The sequence below is a fragment of the Balaenoptera musculus genome, chromosome 20, assembly GCF_009873245.2.
Source record: "Balaenoptera musculus isolate JJ_BM4_2016_0621 chromosome 20, mBalMus1.pri.v3, whole genome shotgun sequence".
NCBI classification, from domain to species: Eukaryota; Metazoa; Chordata; class Mammalia; order Artiodactyla; family Balaenopteridae; genus Balaenoptera; species Balaenoptera musculus.
This window is the reverse complement of record NC_045804.1, coordinates 32,849,993-32,866,028: the sequence shown is the minus strand read 5'-3', so window position 1 is coordinate 32,866,028 and position 16,036 is coordinate 32,849,993. Positions and strand designations below refer to the sequence as shown.

General features: G+C 42.9%; 1 protein-coding gene across 2 annotated transcripts in view; it reads right to left on the bottom strand.

The window, feature by feature from the left end:
- SCPEP1 (serine carboxypeptidase 1) overlaps window positions 1-13,435 on the bottom strand; it is a 35,631-nt gene extending 22,196 nt beyond the window's left edge. The window contains exons 1-5 of one of the 2 annotated variants that reach the window (XM_036836294.1): window positions 13,311-13,435; window positions 10,359-10,507; window positions 5,687-5,776; window positions 3,465-3,620; window positions 3,046-3,120 (exon numbers count right to left, since the gene is read on the bottom strand). In XM_036836294.1, coding sequence (XP_036692189.1) covers window positions 3,046-3,120; window positions 3,465-3,620; window positions 5,687-5,776; window positions 10,359-10,507; window positions 13,311-13,374 — 534 coding nt within the window. In that variant the 5' untranslated portion in view covers window positions 13,375-13,435. Of the gene's footprint in view, window positions 1-3,045; window positions 3,121-3,464; window positions 3,621-5,686; window positions 5,777-10,358; window positions 10,508-12,877; window positions 12,912-13,310 lie in introns of those variants that run through there. The other variant, XM_036836295.1, reaches the window with a different exon arrangement.
- Between the last annotated feature and the right edge of the window lie 2,601 nt (window positions 13,436-16,036).

The following is a 16,036-nucleotide window of genomic DNA, read 5'->3' as shown; positions in this document are numbered from 1 at the left end:
CACCAACACAAAATTAAACTCAAAATGGATTACAGACCTAAATGTAAGGCCAGACACTATCAAACTCTTAGAGGAAAACATAGGCAGAACACTCTATGACATAAATCACAGCAAGATCCTTTTTGACCCACCTCCTAGAGAAAGGGAAATAAAAACAAAAGTAAACAAATGGGACCTAATGAAACTTAAAAGCTTTTGCACAGCAAAGGAAACCATAAACCAGATGAAAAGACAACCCTCAGAATGGGAGAAAATATTTGCAAATGAAGCAACTGACAAAAGATTAATCTCCAAAATTTACAAGCAGCTCATGCAGCTCAATATCAATAAAACAAACAACCCAATCCAAAAATGGGCAGAAGACCTAAATAGACATTTCTCCAAAGAAGATATACAGGTTGCCAAGAAATACATGAAAGAATGCTCAACATCATTAATCATTAGAGAAATGCATATCAAAACTACAATGAGATATCACCTCACACCGGTCAGAATGGCCATCATCAAAAAACCAACAAACAATAAATGCCGGAGAGGGTGCACTGTTGGTGGGAATGTAAATTGATACAGCCACTATGGAGAACAGTATGGAGGTTCCTTAGAAAACTAAAAATAGAACTACCATACAACCCAGCAATCCCACTATTGGGCATATACCCTGAGAAAAACATAATTGAAAAAGAGTCATGTACCAAAATGTTCATTGCAGCTCTATTTACAATTGCCAGGACATGGAAGCCACCTAAGTGTCCATCAACAGATGAATGGATAAAGAAGATGTGGCACATATATTGAATGGAATATTACTCAGCCATAAAAAGAAACGAAATTGAGTTATTTGTAGTGAGGTGGATGGACCTAGAGTTTGTCATACAGAGTGAAGTAAGTCAGAAAGAGAAAAACAAATACCGTATGCTAACACACATATATGGAACATTAAAAAAAAAAAGTTCTGAAGAACCTAGGGGCAAGACGGGAATAAAGACACAGACCTACTAGAGAATGGACTTGAGGATACGGGGAGGGGGAAGGGTAAGCTGTGACAAAGTGAGAGAGTGGCATGTACACATATACACTACCAAATGTAAAATAGATAGCTAGTGGGAAGCAAGCGCATAGCACAGGGAGATCAGCTCGGTGCTTTGTGACCACCTAGAGGGGTGGGATAAGGAGGGTGGGAGGGAGGGAGATGCAAGAGGGAAGAGATATGGGGACATATGTATATGTATAACTGATTCACTTTGTTTTAAAGTAGAAACTAACACACCATTGTGAAGCAATTATACTCCAATAAAGACGTTAAAAAAATAAAATAAATTAAAAATAAATTACAAAAAAACACCTTTATTTGTGGACATTGAAATTTGAGTTTCACATAATTTTCATGTGTCATGAAATATTATTCTTCTTTTAATCCACCCCACCCCCACCACTGTCACTCGATAATGTAAAAACCATTCTTAGCTCATGGGTCGTATAAAAGCAGGTGGTGGACTGGATTTGACCTATGGGCCATCGTTTCCTGAAATCTGACCTATTATAATATATTCTATCCAAAACTTTTACCTTGAATGCATCAGGCCTTTAACTATGACCTCCAGTTTTGTAGGAAACACCATGAAGAGAGGAAGAAACTAAATAACACCATGAAGATGCTACCACACAAATCCAGAAAATGGGATATTCTGTAAGTAGTCTAGTTTCTTTACCAAATGGGGGTCATAAGAAAGGAACTGTGTTAGATGAAGACTTTAGGGACATCCCAGCCACATGTAATTCACGGATCTGGACTGAGTCCTGGCTTAAACAAACTGACCATAAAGGACGTGTTGGGATCATTAAAGCCTCAATATTTGAGATGAAAATTTACTGAAGTAGGAAAGGGAGGACTAATGACGGAAGAAAGCAGGCTACAGACATTACGTATACTACTATCTCCTATTGGTTAAAAAATTTACTTATTTCTAAAAGTGCAGAAAAAGATTTAAAGGCTATACACTAAGGTGTTAACAATGGTGATCTCTTTTTAATTTTTTAAATTTGTGCTTGCTGTATTTTCTAATTTTCTGTTATGCACCTATACTGCTTCTTATAAAAGGTTCATTTTCAAAGAGAATTAATAAATCTTAAAAAAATAAAGCTCATACTGTATAACACGAATATAGCCAATATTTTACAACTATAAATAGAATATAATCTTTATAAATTGTGAATCAGTATATTGTATATATGTAACTTATATAATATTGTCCATCAAGTATACTTCAATTAAAAAAAAAAAAGGTCATACAAGCTCACTGTAAAAAATTTAATCACAGAAGGAGACAGGAGAAAATGTGAAAAAAGTTTTACCTCTGCCCCACCTGCACCCTCACACTCACTAACCAGTTAACATGGTATATATCCTTCTAAGTCCTTTCTTTGTTTTCACAAGCATATATATATACATACATGTATACATATGCACAGATCTACCCATTCTTTCTGATGGCTTCAAAGTGTCCATCATGGAAGGATCCACGTATTTCATTTAAGTAATCTTCTACAGACAGCCACTGATCTTGTTTTCCATTTATGGACATTATAAGCAATGATGAACTTAACATCTTCTGACACACACACACATGTATAAGTATTCCCACAGAACAGATTCCTGGAAGTGAAATTATTGGGTCAAAGGGTACATACATTTTAAAAGTTTATAGATACTGCCAAAGTGCCCCTTTGGGCACATATACATATATAATACATAATGTATTATATATTATGTATTATATATTACGTATAATATATATACATATTATAATGTATATAATACATTGCTATGCCAGCCCCAAATTGCTTTACTCGCTTAGCTGTATAGCCTGTTCGATATCTGGTGGGGCAAACTTCATTGTTCTTTTTGAAACTTTTCATGGTTATTATTACAGACTTACTCTGTATGTACAAGGTCCTATTCAAAGAATATTCAATTATCAGGTGACTACAACAAGTAAGATAATCAGTTTCTGTCCAACACCAAAACAAAGTCATCTTCCTTGTTACCTTATAAAGTTCTAGAGCAATGCCAGCAGCCATTTTTCCTCCATAGGACTCTGAGAAAATGTAGAATGGAATCGTCTAGGAAGAAAAGGAATTTACAAAGAATTAAATATCCTGAATGCCTTTTAATTCACACGAATCAATTTCAAATTTCTATTGCATGTAATGGCCAGACAAAACAAATCTGCTTTTGCTGATCTTTCCTCCCATATCTGATTATTATGTTTAATTAGAATACTGGCTGCAGGGTCATGTTTTTCAAGCTAAAACCACCTTTAGTGATGACTGAGACAGGAGCCCACAATCTGCTCCTGGGTGCAAAAAGGTTTTCTCTGGAATCAGCTAGGCATGTAACTCTCGGGGAAGTTTGCATCTGGTGGATGCAGTGCTGCAACTGCTAGCCCCCCTCTGAGCTTGCTTACCTGGAATTCTTTGTGGCATTCAAAGAAAGTCTTCAGGAGAACCATCATGTCTGATGCCACCATGGCCAGGTCTTTGGTGTACGCGTCACTCTTGTTCACATAACTGAACCCGGTGCCCACTGGGTTATCCACAAACAGGAGACTGGCTGACTGGAGCTACAAACCACAGAGGAAAGTCAAATGTTGCAATCAGTCAGTCAGTCACCAACTATCTTTTGATCATCCTATATGAGCTCAACAAAAACCACACATGTGAGGATATCAGTGTGGTTATGATCTGTTACTAAAATGGATTAAAAAAAAATTTGGAACAGGAACATAGACCACTATGGCAAAGAAAGGCAAAGAAAAGGAGAGGCAAGAAGGAAAGATTAACATATACACAGGGATCGAAGCATCTAGGCTGTTACTTTCACACACTACAAATGTCCTGAATGTAATTCATTCGTGCAGGTAGAACCATGCGGTGTCAGTCTGAGCAATGGCTCGAAGCAGTGAGAGGTCGGAATACCACACCTCTGTTTTCTTCAAGATGAATCCAGTTTCCACATTGGCCTGGCTTTGCTGAACACTACAAGAACAGAATTTATTCTAACACCTTTCCCAAAGAGGCTTAGATTTATAGAATTTTACATCCCGAAGGATCCCTAGTGATGACACACTACAGCCATGTCCTTTACTGATCAGGACATTAAAGCCCAGAAAAGGCCCAGGACTTGTCCAAGGTCACAAAGTTCGATAGGTGATGGCAGCATCAGGACCAAGGCCAGCATCTCCTCACTTCTTGTTCAGGCTCTCTGTCCCAGTCACATGACCCTATTAGTCGTGGGAGGCTTGGGGACAAGCCAGTGGGGTACTCTGCTACTGGAAGTGAGTATGTGAATGTTCCAGGCTGAGGGAACAGCATGTGCAAAGACCCTGAGGCAAGAGTAAGTAAAATGTGCTTAAGGAAGACCAGTATGGAGACAGACAAGAAAATCAAAGGGCTCAGAGGGGATCTTCAGGTGGAGGTGCTCCCGCACTGAGTCTTAGAGGTGAGTATGGTGAGCTAGGTGTGACCGGGTGACCAAAGGAATGAAGTCCAAGCCCAGGAATGGCCCACGCAGAGGCCTCAAGGAAGAGTGCACATGAAGAGAAGATGGGAGGTGTGGCTAGAGGTAGCAGGAGCCAGTTGATGCCCAGGAATCTGGATCCAATCTTTGGGGAACTGAAAGATGGTAAACTAAGGAGTGATTGGCATTGGAGGGTTTCACTCAAGCACCATGTGGGAAGTGGATTGGGGGTGGGGGGGGTGCATCTTGAAAGCACCCATGAGAGGCGATGGAAAAGGGGTGGATGAAGAACATTAACAATACTTGGGTATTAAACACAGAGCTACCATAGGACCCAGCAATTCCCCACCCCCCACCAAATTGAAAATAGGGGCCCAAACAAATACTTGCACGCTAATGTTCCCTGCATTATTCACAACAGCCAAAAGGTGAAAACAACCTAAGTGTCCATCAACAGACGGGAGAGGAGCAGAGGAGAAGCACAGAGCAGAGGGGGGCCACCAGCTGGGAGCAACAGCCCCACCCTGCCCACTGGGGTGGTGTTGCCTACCAGTGTTTGGCGGCCTGGAGGAAGGGGCCGAGCACGTGGACAGGGGGACTGACCCCAGGCTGGGCGCGGCAAGGATGTGGAGGGAGAAGGATGAGGGAACCAGGGGTGGGGGTTAGGTAAGGAAGTGAAGCTAAGAATGAGGGGGCGGGGGGAGACAGAGAGCTAGAGAGACATCAGAAGGGCAGAGGACAAGGGGTTTGAAGTCCTGAGGAAGACAAGAATTGAAGCAGGAGAGTAGGAGGGGAAAGGACTGCAGGTTGTGGCCAGAAGGTGGGACCCTGGCGTCTCAGATTGCAGGGATGGCCAATATGTGGGTAATGACAAGGTCCAGGGTGTCTGCTAGAGTAGACAGAGGTTGCTGCAGGCAAGTGGAGAGAAAGGTCACCGAGTCGGGAAGGTGACCAGTGTGGGATTTAGCTGCCCCAAGAAATGGAAGAGGCTGGCCGGAGAGGAAGCCTGTGGACAAGTACCCAAGGTCCCCCTGGACACAGAGGAAGAAGGAGGGGGGTGGAGTGGGATCGCTCAACTTGTGACGCCACCCAGAACAGGGTAGGGCTGGGTGGGACTCAGCCTGGGGGAGGCCACACGGCAGTGTGAGTTCGAGGCCTTCCTCACTGTACCCAAGTGGTTCTTCGTGGTTTGAGTTCTCTGTCAAGGGGCCCGATTTCCTCAAAGTTCCCAAATCCAGTGCTGGAACCACCTGGACCACCCTGTGAAAGCAAAAAACAACAAACAAAAATAAAGTCAGAGAAAATGTTAGTCAAACCTTCGTCATTACAACCATGACCCCATTCACTATAAACAATTTATGAGTCAGTGATGGCTGGGTCAACCTTACACACAGGACACAATTGATCCAGTGCCTGCACTAACTGAGCCCCCTGGTAACTGCTCAAGTCTTTTCTAAAAAAAGGAAGCAACCAGGCTAAGAGCCCCCAGAGGGAACGTTCCTACCTCTGATTCTCTGAGCTTGAGCCTTGGCCTCACGTGGGGTTTGCTGACTTCAAAACATCTCGTCCAAACCCTCTCCCTTCGAAGATGAGCAGTATGGCCCAGAGAGGGAACGTGGCAATTAGGGGCTCCACCAGGACTGGACCCGGGGCCTTGTGACTCTCCACCACCCTCTCCTCAGTGTCCCTGAGGATTTACAAGGGACCCAGACTGAGGGGCAGTTTGATCAAGATGATCCCCAGGATATAACATAGTAAATGCGGAAGTCCCAGGGCAGGAAGTACTCAATACCGTGGGCATCCAAGGCCAGGGGCGAGGCAGGACTCTGAACAGAAGCTCAGTGCTGGGGCCCCAGACTATGAGAGGCAGAGGTTCTATGGGTTCTAAGGGCTAAGAGAGGGGAGGAGGTCCTTCAGGAGATGGTCAGGGGAAATGATGGTCAGTGCTTTTCTGGACAAAACCTCAGGGGCCATCTGAGCCAACAGGATAGGCCGAGGGCCTTGAATAAAAGGATGTTGTCTCCCTGTGCAAGATGGATAGGAAAGGGAGATACGCAAAGATGGAAGGAAACAGCTCAGGCAAAACATAAGCCAGGGCAATCTGTACAGGGAAATCTAAAGGAAAAAAAAAGACAACATAGAGTCAGGGCTCAGGGGTAACTAAAAGATCCCAACAGAGAGACTTTATGAAACTAATGTTTTGAACTGACACCAAGCTAACTATTATAAAACTGGGAGGCTATAAATCCCTCTAATTATATGCACTCTGTATCTTAAGATTTCCTAATACAGTGGTAAAAAGCTCACAAGTCAGAGGGAGCTGTTTACTGCAGTGGTATTTATAAGAGCAAAAGGATGAAACTCCAATGTCCCGCAGTAGGGAAATGGGTTAGTAAATCATGACACGTCTACAGGACGGAATGTGACACTGCCATTTAGGATCACAAACTGTGATAAACTACGTGGCAACATTGAAAAATGCACGTAACGTGCAATAAATTAAGAGCAATGTCCTCACCATTGACAGAATGAAAAGACCTATGGAATGGGAGAAAATATTTGCAAATGATAACGACCAATAAGGGGTTAATATCCAACATATATGAACAGCTCATATAACTCAACATCAAAAAAACAAACAACCTGACTAAAAAATGGGCAGAAGAACTCAATTGACATTTTTCCAAAGAGGAAACGCAGATGGCCAGCATGAACATGAAAAGATGCTCAACACTGCTAATCATCAGGGAAATGCAAATCAAAACCATAGTGAGATATCACCTCACACCTGTCAGAATGGCTATCATCAAAAAGAACACAAATAACAAATGTTGGTGAGGATGTGGAGAAAAGGGAATCCTTGTAACACTGTTGGTGGGAATGTAAATTGGTGCAGCCACTGTGGAAAACAGTATGGAGGTTTCTCAAAAAACTAAAAATAGAACTACCACATGATCCAGTGATTCCACTCCTGAGTATATATTTGAAAAAAACAAAAACACTAATTTGAAAAAATACATGCATCCTAATGTTCATAGAAGCGTTATTTACAATAGCCAAGATATGGGAAGCAACCTAAGTGCCCATCAACAGATGAATGGATAAAGAAGATGTGGTGTATATATATATACAATGGAATACTACTCAATCATAAAAAATAATGAAATTTTGCCAATTGCAGCAGCATGATTGGACTTGGAGGGTATTATGCTAAGTGAAATAAGTCAGACAGAGAAAGACAAATACTGTATGATGTCACTTATATGGAAAATCTAAAAAATACAACAAACTAGTGGCTGTAACAAAAAAGCAGCAGACTCACAGATATAGAGAACAAACTAGTGGTTACCAGGGGGGAGAGGGAAGGGAGGAGGGAATGTAAAGGAAGGGGATTAAGAGGTACAAACCACTATGTATAAAATAAACTACAAGGATATATTGTACAACACAGGGAATATAGCCAATATTTGTAGAACTATAAATGGAGTAGAACCCTTAAAAATTGTGAATCACTATACTGTATACCTGTAACATATAATACTGTACACCAACTATTCTTCAATTTAAAAAAAAGCAAAGCAAAAAAACAAAAACAAAAACAAAATAAAATAAAATAAGAGCAAGGGTCCTTGAGTGAAAGCTGGGCCCCTCTTTCCTAGTGGACTTACTGGGCTGGGATAGGACCAAAGTGAAAGGAGAGAAGCTGGAATCCTAGAGGTATGGTCTTTGTGGGAGAAATCCCATTCTCCTGTTCTGTTCTACTTGATAACATACCACTGCAAAATCTCTTCATCTAGAACTCTGGGATGGGGTACTGTCATGGCCCGGGACTATGCAGTGACTCTGAAATATGGCAAGTGTGTCAAAGGACAAACTAAAACGCTTAAATGACTTGAAAGTGTACCTAAAGTAGCACACTACATCACTCAGAGCTATTCCACTCAGATGACGTGACCTTGATTCCCAAAGACCTGTCCAGAGAAGTCAGTGCACGGATTCTCAGTAGGCTGCTAAGACAGATCTCCTTTTAACCTGAATTAATTATTTCTTCCTTAATCATACGCTTTTCCTCTTCCCTTGGGCCTCTGAGGAGATGAAGAGCAGGCCAGCTGGCCAGTTGATAACCATCAAATAGCATCTCAGATCACAGAAACCAAAGGTCACAAACTGCACGGTCTTGAGGGGCCAGAAGTGCACCACACGGAGCAAAGAGGGCAGGTGGGTCCCCTCCTCCAGAAGCTCCTGCCTGTGTGCAAGAGGGCCCCCACCGCTCAGCTCCGGGATAGCAAGTTCAGGCCCCAAGTAATCACATCTCCTGGTTTTTGGAAAAAGGAAGGAAACGTCTTGATTTGTAAATATTGGTAACTCATTCAAATAAAACAACTGCCCTATTCTGCAATCAACCAGAAGGAAGGTTTGTAGTTTCTGAAATTCAGTGGTTTTCAAATTGTGTTCCTGGAAGCCCAAAAAGTACCTGAGGGGTAGCATGTGACAAAGGGGAGGCTGAATGGGTGGGACTTGGCACTCCGCCCCAACCTCGGCCCCAGCACTTCTGTCTTCTGCTTTGGCTGGTCTGCAAGCTTTCACTTGGGAGTGGAAAAAGTTCTGCTGATTAATAAAAAGTTTGAAAAGCGCTGAAATCCCGCAGATTAGAAAACCAAAGCCCAGAGAAGGGAAGTGTTTTGCCACGGCTGTAAGTGGCAGGAAGGCAGAACTGGGCTTGTCCACGGCTATAAGTGGCAGGAAGGCAGAACTGGGCTTGTCCACTGCACGGCTCTCCCTGACAGCCCTGTCACAGCTTCATCTCCAGCCGCCCGGGATGCACAAAAGCTCCCTGGGCCACACAGACAGGTTCTTCTTCTGAGACATTTTCCTATCTGCACTCTTGGGCTGAGCCTCACCCCAGCCTTCAAAGAAAATACTTTCGATAATCCCAAGAGAGAAAGGCCCCTCCCTGCAAACTGCTCTTCTTCACTATCTCATCAGGAAGCCTGTAGCCACTGGTCTGGAAGGCAAAGCTGGGGGCACTGGGAGGTTGCTTATGAATAATGACGTTTTTGGAGGAAGTGACATTTACATCCCATGGGGGTGAGTATCAGGGTGCCCTATTTACTGGTGAGCAACCTGGCGCCCCAGCTGGGCCATGCCTACAGTTTCCAGAAGGTGAAGCAAGACCTGCGTTCCTCAACCCCTCCCTAGATCTTGGTCTTCCAGGTGGGTGTGGGCCACCTTTGGACAGACATTTCAGGAATGAAAGGAAGGATCCTTTGCCTGCCCTCAAATAATTTTCAACCAGTTTCCTGTCTTCAATCCTACCACTAGAGCTCAAGATTAAAATGCAAACACTCCTTAGGGAGAAGGATAGGGCCCAACACTTAATGCTAAGATACAAAAGGCTGAGTTCTTTCAAAATATCAGTTTTTCTAGGGGCAAGGAATTCAGGTCTAGGAAAGGACTGGGAGGGGAGGGAGAGGAAGGGCTGGTCAGGGTACCTCAGTCTTTGCTTTGGAACCTTCCAGAAACACTTTCTGTCAGCATATTGTCAAATGGGTCTTCAGGAGCTTCCAGTAAGGGTTCCTACCGTTGCCTGTGCTGGGCTCAACAGAAAAAGACCCCCGTAAAAGGCTAGAACATCTCACTCTCTGATTTGGCTTCCTTGGCTGTACCATCGCCTTTGCCTGCCTCAGAAGGACGCTGAATCCCCAAGCCTAGGAGAGCCCCAGCCGGCTGCTGGACCACATCAGTTCTTCACTGCTGAGCTGTGAGCCTTTAAGGGCAAGCAAGGTGGTAAGTGGGGGAAACCTGGCCTCAACCTCAGGCCAGGCAGTGAAACCAATTTTACCTGAAGCCACATGACCAGGGGCAGTTCTGAGAAGTTCTTGCTGGGGCTGGTGGCATAATAGAGCCACCAGAACATGTGGGCGTCCTTCCGGACAGTCACATAATCCCATACTTCCTTGCCCTCTTTTGTGGGCCAGCTGATGGCAGCTCCTGAAACAGAAGCACAATTCGATTTTCCGGAAGAATGTCTATGTCCAGTTAAATTCCCAGCCCAGGAGACATGGCTGGGATAGGCTAGTGATGATTTGGTTTACATTTCAGACAATTTATTTACTCCAATATATTATGGAGATAAGGAAAAAAAAAACCCAAAAACTCAGTTATGAAAAAACATACCAAACTTAATAGTGGCACAGGGGGCTGGAGGCTTTCACGTTTTCACCTACACCCTCTGTAATGTTTGGATTTTTAACAGCAAGCATAAAACGTGTTTATAATTCTGTTTAAAAGAGAGAGAGATTTACACTTGGGGGAAAAAAGAAAAAATCTCAAAATGCAGCATGCTGATTTTTGTTCCTCATTTAATATACGATTAAAGAAGCATCACAAGTTAGTGGGGCAAGATTACTCACTATATTACTCTGGGGCACCTGTTAGATTTTTGAAGAAAAAAAATAGAGATGTAGGTTCTTTCTTAACACTATAAACCAAAATAAATTCCAAGTGGATCAGATATTTCAATTTTAAAATTTAGATGCGAAAAATAATATGAAAATAGAGTTGAATGTCTTTTTGACCGCTGGATGGGGAAACGATTAAAGCATACCCTAGAGACTATAAAACAAAATATCAAGAGTTGAGGACAGAAACTTGTTACATTTCTGTACAACAAAAATAAAAGGCAAAACAACAAAGAAAGATCGGCAACAAATATGAAAAAGGGTATTTCCTTAATCGTTAGACCAACTAAAAAATGCAAGAGCCTTGCAACAATCAAGATAGTTGTACAATACCTAGCACTTACTAGGCGTTCAATAAATAACAGTAATTATAACAACAACAACAAAAAAAGTAAGATCCTAATAATTAAATGGATAAACGTCACGAGAAAATAATTTATGAAAAGGGAAATACGAATGTCATAAATACGTGAAAGAATGTTTAACATCACTAATATTCAAAGATATGAAAATTAAAGCAATAATGAGGTCACTAAAAAAAGCTTTGCTTATTTGACAGATGGCAGGGGCTCAACCTCCACAATGAGACAGGAGACCAGCCCTCAGCACTGTTGGCAAAAGTGCACACTGGGAAGGCAGTTTGGCAGAAAATTTATAAAAGCCATATATATATTCGTTAATCCCGCAACTCCAATTTTCTTCCAATTTAGAGTTAACCAAAGTTAACTTTTCTAGCATCTGCAAAATGTGTATAAGAGTAGGTTGAACACATTTTCTATGTCACCTTTGCTAAAGTAACAACTTTCAAGTTACAGTATCTTTTTTTCTCCAATACTACTCTGTGGGTAAAGAAGGCTAATGTTGAAAGGTGATGAGAGGGTGATCCTTGGTGACTGGAGTTGTCTGCCTCTACTTCCTCCTTTTTTGAATTTCATTGCCCCTGTGGCAAGTGAAAAAACAAAAACTGGTCCCCAAAATAAGAGGAGTATATGAGGAGACAATGCTGTTTTGAAACTTGTTAAGGATGAAGATTAAGACAAGCAGAAAGTGGTCTGATGAGCAAAACAGAAAGGCTAGAATATTTATTATAGACGTGGCTATAAGATCCTACATTCAAGTAACACAAGATTACAGTCTCCTTAAAAATGATAGATAAGGCTTGGTCCGTTTTGACCTAACCCCTGGCACTCCTCCTCCTCCCTTTCCTGCCCGTGACCACTGTTAAAATCTGGGGGGCAGGGCTTCCCTCGTGGCGCAGTGGTTAAGAATCCGCCTGCCAACGCAGGGGACACGGGTTCGAGCCCTGGTCCGGGAAGATCCCACATGCCGCGGAGTAACTGGGCCCATACACCACAACTGCTGAGCTTGCGCTCTAGAGCCCGCGAGCCACAACGGCTGGGCCCGCGTTCCACAACTACTGAAGCCCGCGCGCCTGGAGCCCGTGCTCCACAACAGGAGAAGCCACTGCAATGAGAAGCCCGCGCACCGCAACGAAGAGTAGCCCCCGCTCGCCGCAACTAGAGAAAGCCCGCGCGCAGCAACAAAGACCCAACACAGCCAAAAATAAATAATAATAAAATAAAATAAATTTATATTAAAAAAAAATCTGGGGGGCAACCTATTCGACAACATTTCCCAGACACAAGCCGAAGGGTCATATCCCCATTTTACAAAAGGGAAAACAAGTTAAGCAACTTGCCTAAGATCACAAGGCAAGTTTGTGGCCAGTTCGAATTCTTAGTTCTTGATTCACACCAGGGCTCATTTTGCTTAAAGAAAAGACTGAAAATCAATTTGCAAGTCATCCCATTAAACACGAATTTGTTTTTGCCAAAAAGGACTGCGGTGAGGGGACATATTATCTTGCCTGTTCTGATCAGGTAGAGGGAGAAAGGCTTACTCTCAATTAAACGTCCCATTCGTGGTAGGATTTTTCAGAGTCTTTTGGTACCGTGTGTTTCAGCTCAAAATAAAAAGACCTTATAATCTCATTTAGCAGCCAATCACGGCAGGAAAAGGGAGGTGGCCTTAAGATCGTGGAAACCTCATTAATCAGCAGCTTCTCCAAATCTTACATTTTGCAAAACTGCTTCTACCTACGCGCAGGGAAGAAACAGGGCAGCAGACCACCCAGAGCCAGAATAAAGTAGAAAAAGAACTTTGAATCAGGAAAAAAAAAAAAATAGAGTAAGGCTCAAAAGCGAAATAATTACGCAAGGTAGAAACAGGGGAAAAGGAATATGCTTTAAAAAGCACAAACCCACTAACAGATTCTCATCCCTAAAGAAGAGAAGGAGGCACCGGCCGCTGAAGCACCTTTTGCCCGAACCTACCCGTGCTCAGGCCCAGGAGCAGCAGCGGCAGCGGCAGAGAACAACTCCGCGACGCCAGCTCCATGATGAATACCGCGCGGCAGCATCAGCTACGGACTGCACCCCGCGCCTCACCACGTGACGGTGGGGGGGGGGCTGGGCGAGGCCCAGCCGGGACGGGGGCGGGGCCTGACCTGGGCGGTCAGGGGCGGGGCCTGGGCGTCGGGCCTGGGTGGGCGGGGCTTGGGAGGGTGGAGCGGCTAGCGACGTCTCGCGCGCTCTCTGCCCAACCCGCCCACTAGGTTTCCTGCAACGGCGTTCGGGGTGTTGTTTTTGCCCCACTACGTGGTTCTTTGCCGTTTTGGGGACAAGCAGAAAGGAAGAGGCGTTTAATGCATTGATTTGACTTGGGTTGTGCGACAGAACTGAGACGCTACAGAGAAATAACTACGAGGACCGTCCTTCCTGCCCCGCCCATCTCTTCCTTCCTCAACAAAAGACCTGGCATTTCAAACTGCTGCATCTGCCCCAAATCAGATTAAACCTGGCCAGCTTAATCTGGAAACTGTGGGATTCCATTTTCATACATTTGTTCTTAAAATTATTTTTCTTATAAAATTACGAATATAATGGACATTTTGGAAATTTGGGGGAAAAAATTAGATACTGCATAAACATTGTTGGCATTTGGGATTTTTTTTCCTCTAGTCTTTTACGTCATCTTTTTAAATACGATAATAAAATTTTTTATTCTGTTTTTTTTCTCGATAATTTGTCATTGGCATAATTCTGTGTTGTTAATGATAGGGATTGAGTAGGATAATCAAATAGTTAGCTTAGAAACCCCATTAGGGGATTGTTGATAGGGAACTTTAGGGAACTTTGGGAGACCGCAGTAAGATTAATGATCACTCAAGAAAGTAATGGGAAAATCCTGAAAAAATGTGGGCTTGCTTGACTCATAAAGCAGAACAAGTGGCTTAGCATCAAAGCCAGATAGGCTTGCTTAACAAGAAAATAAAGCTAGCTTGATTAGCAACAAAATCATGCAACAGAAGCATGAGACATGCCCCAAAACAATACAACAATGGTGGCATGAGACCTATATCCTGCCCAGTGGTGTCATCAAGTTAATGACAACCGGCGCATGCTCTGTGCACACAAAAAAATCATTTATGGAAAGGTGACATATCAAAGTGAAAGGTCCTCATTGTACTGAGACCTGAAATAATTTTTCCAAAGTGCCATGACAGTCCCGGCCTGACCATGTAGGGACAAAAAACCCAATCTGGAGGAGGAACTGATGAGGAAAGCGTGACATCTACTCAAGAAAGACAAAGAAGGTCTTCTCCCCCTCCTCTCTCTTCCTCTGGTTATAAAAATGTAACCCACTAAGTACTCGGGGCATCGCAACGCTTGCCTGACTGCTTGTTAAGCCTAGCAAGCGTCCTATTCTAATAAATCACTTCTTATCTATCAGTTTGCCTCTCGCTGAATTCTTTCTACGCTGAGACATAAAGGACCGAGCCCCCTAAATGACACCTAACTGTTTCGTTAACATGACAACAGTCATTTTAAAGAGGCATTTAGAGGTTTGGGAAGGGGAAGGGAAGAAAAAGGATGGGAGAGGTGTTTTCTTGTGTGTGTGTGTGTGCATGTGTATCTAAATATCATTTTTATTTTAGGGTGTACAGAATAACTCACCTCAGAGCTAGGAAACAAGATTGTGCAGGGCGGTATGACGGTCAGGTTACTTCTAAATATTCTGCTTCAAAGGTGCACATGACAAAACAGAAAAACGAAGTACATGTGACAACTCTCTCTTTCCTGTTCCCTTCTCTAACCTTCTGCCCCTGCAGGTCATTAACGGACAGATGTTTTCATCTGCAGCCTTGAGAAATGGCAGAGTCCTGCAGATGAAGGGGGAGGGTGCTGAGATTTGGGCCAGAGAAGAGAAATATGCAACCAGGTTCTCGTAAACTTTAGCATGGGATGCTCCAGAATGAGTAAAATCCCATAATGCTGGTGTTGGGGATGAGCCTCTGGAGAAACATTTGGAAGATACTGTTTATATAAAAGTTACACCGTTAGTCAAACAGAAGTAATGATGTAACAAAGATTGTCCTAAACTTTTCCTATCTAAACATTCAAAGTTGTTCTGTGTCACCAGAGCCTCAAATACACTTAAACCCTTCCATAATTAGACTCTAGGGCTTCACTTTGTCACAGAAAAATAGCACTATGATAAATATATTTTCCATATGGTATTTTTCATATTTGGGGTTATTTCTCTAAGATAAAATAGAAGTGGTACTATTGCATTAAAGGCTGCCACCGTTATTCTGCAAGTCAGCCCTCCCTCACTATTGGCTGGTTCCATATCTGTGGATTCCACATCCGTGGATTCAACCAACAGGAGATCAAAAATATTTGGAAAAAATTCTAGAAAGTTCCTAAAAGCAAAACTTGAATTTACTGCATGCAGGCAACTATTTACATAGCATTAACATTGTACAGGCATACCTTGGAGATACTGCAGGTTTGATTCCAGACCACCACAATAGAGTCACACAGATGTTTTTGTTTCCCAGTGCATGTAAAAGTTATGTCTACAAGGTACTGTAGTCTATTAAGTGTGCAATAGCATTATGCCTTAAAAAATGTACATGCCTTAATTAAAAAATATTTTATTGCTAAAAAAAATACTGACCATCATCTGAGCCTTCAGCAAGTCATACTCTTTTTGT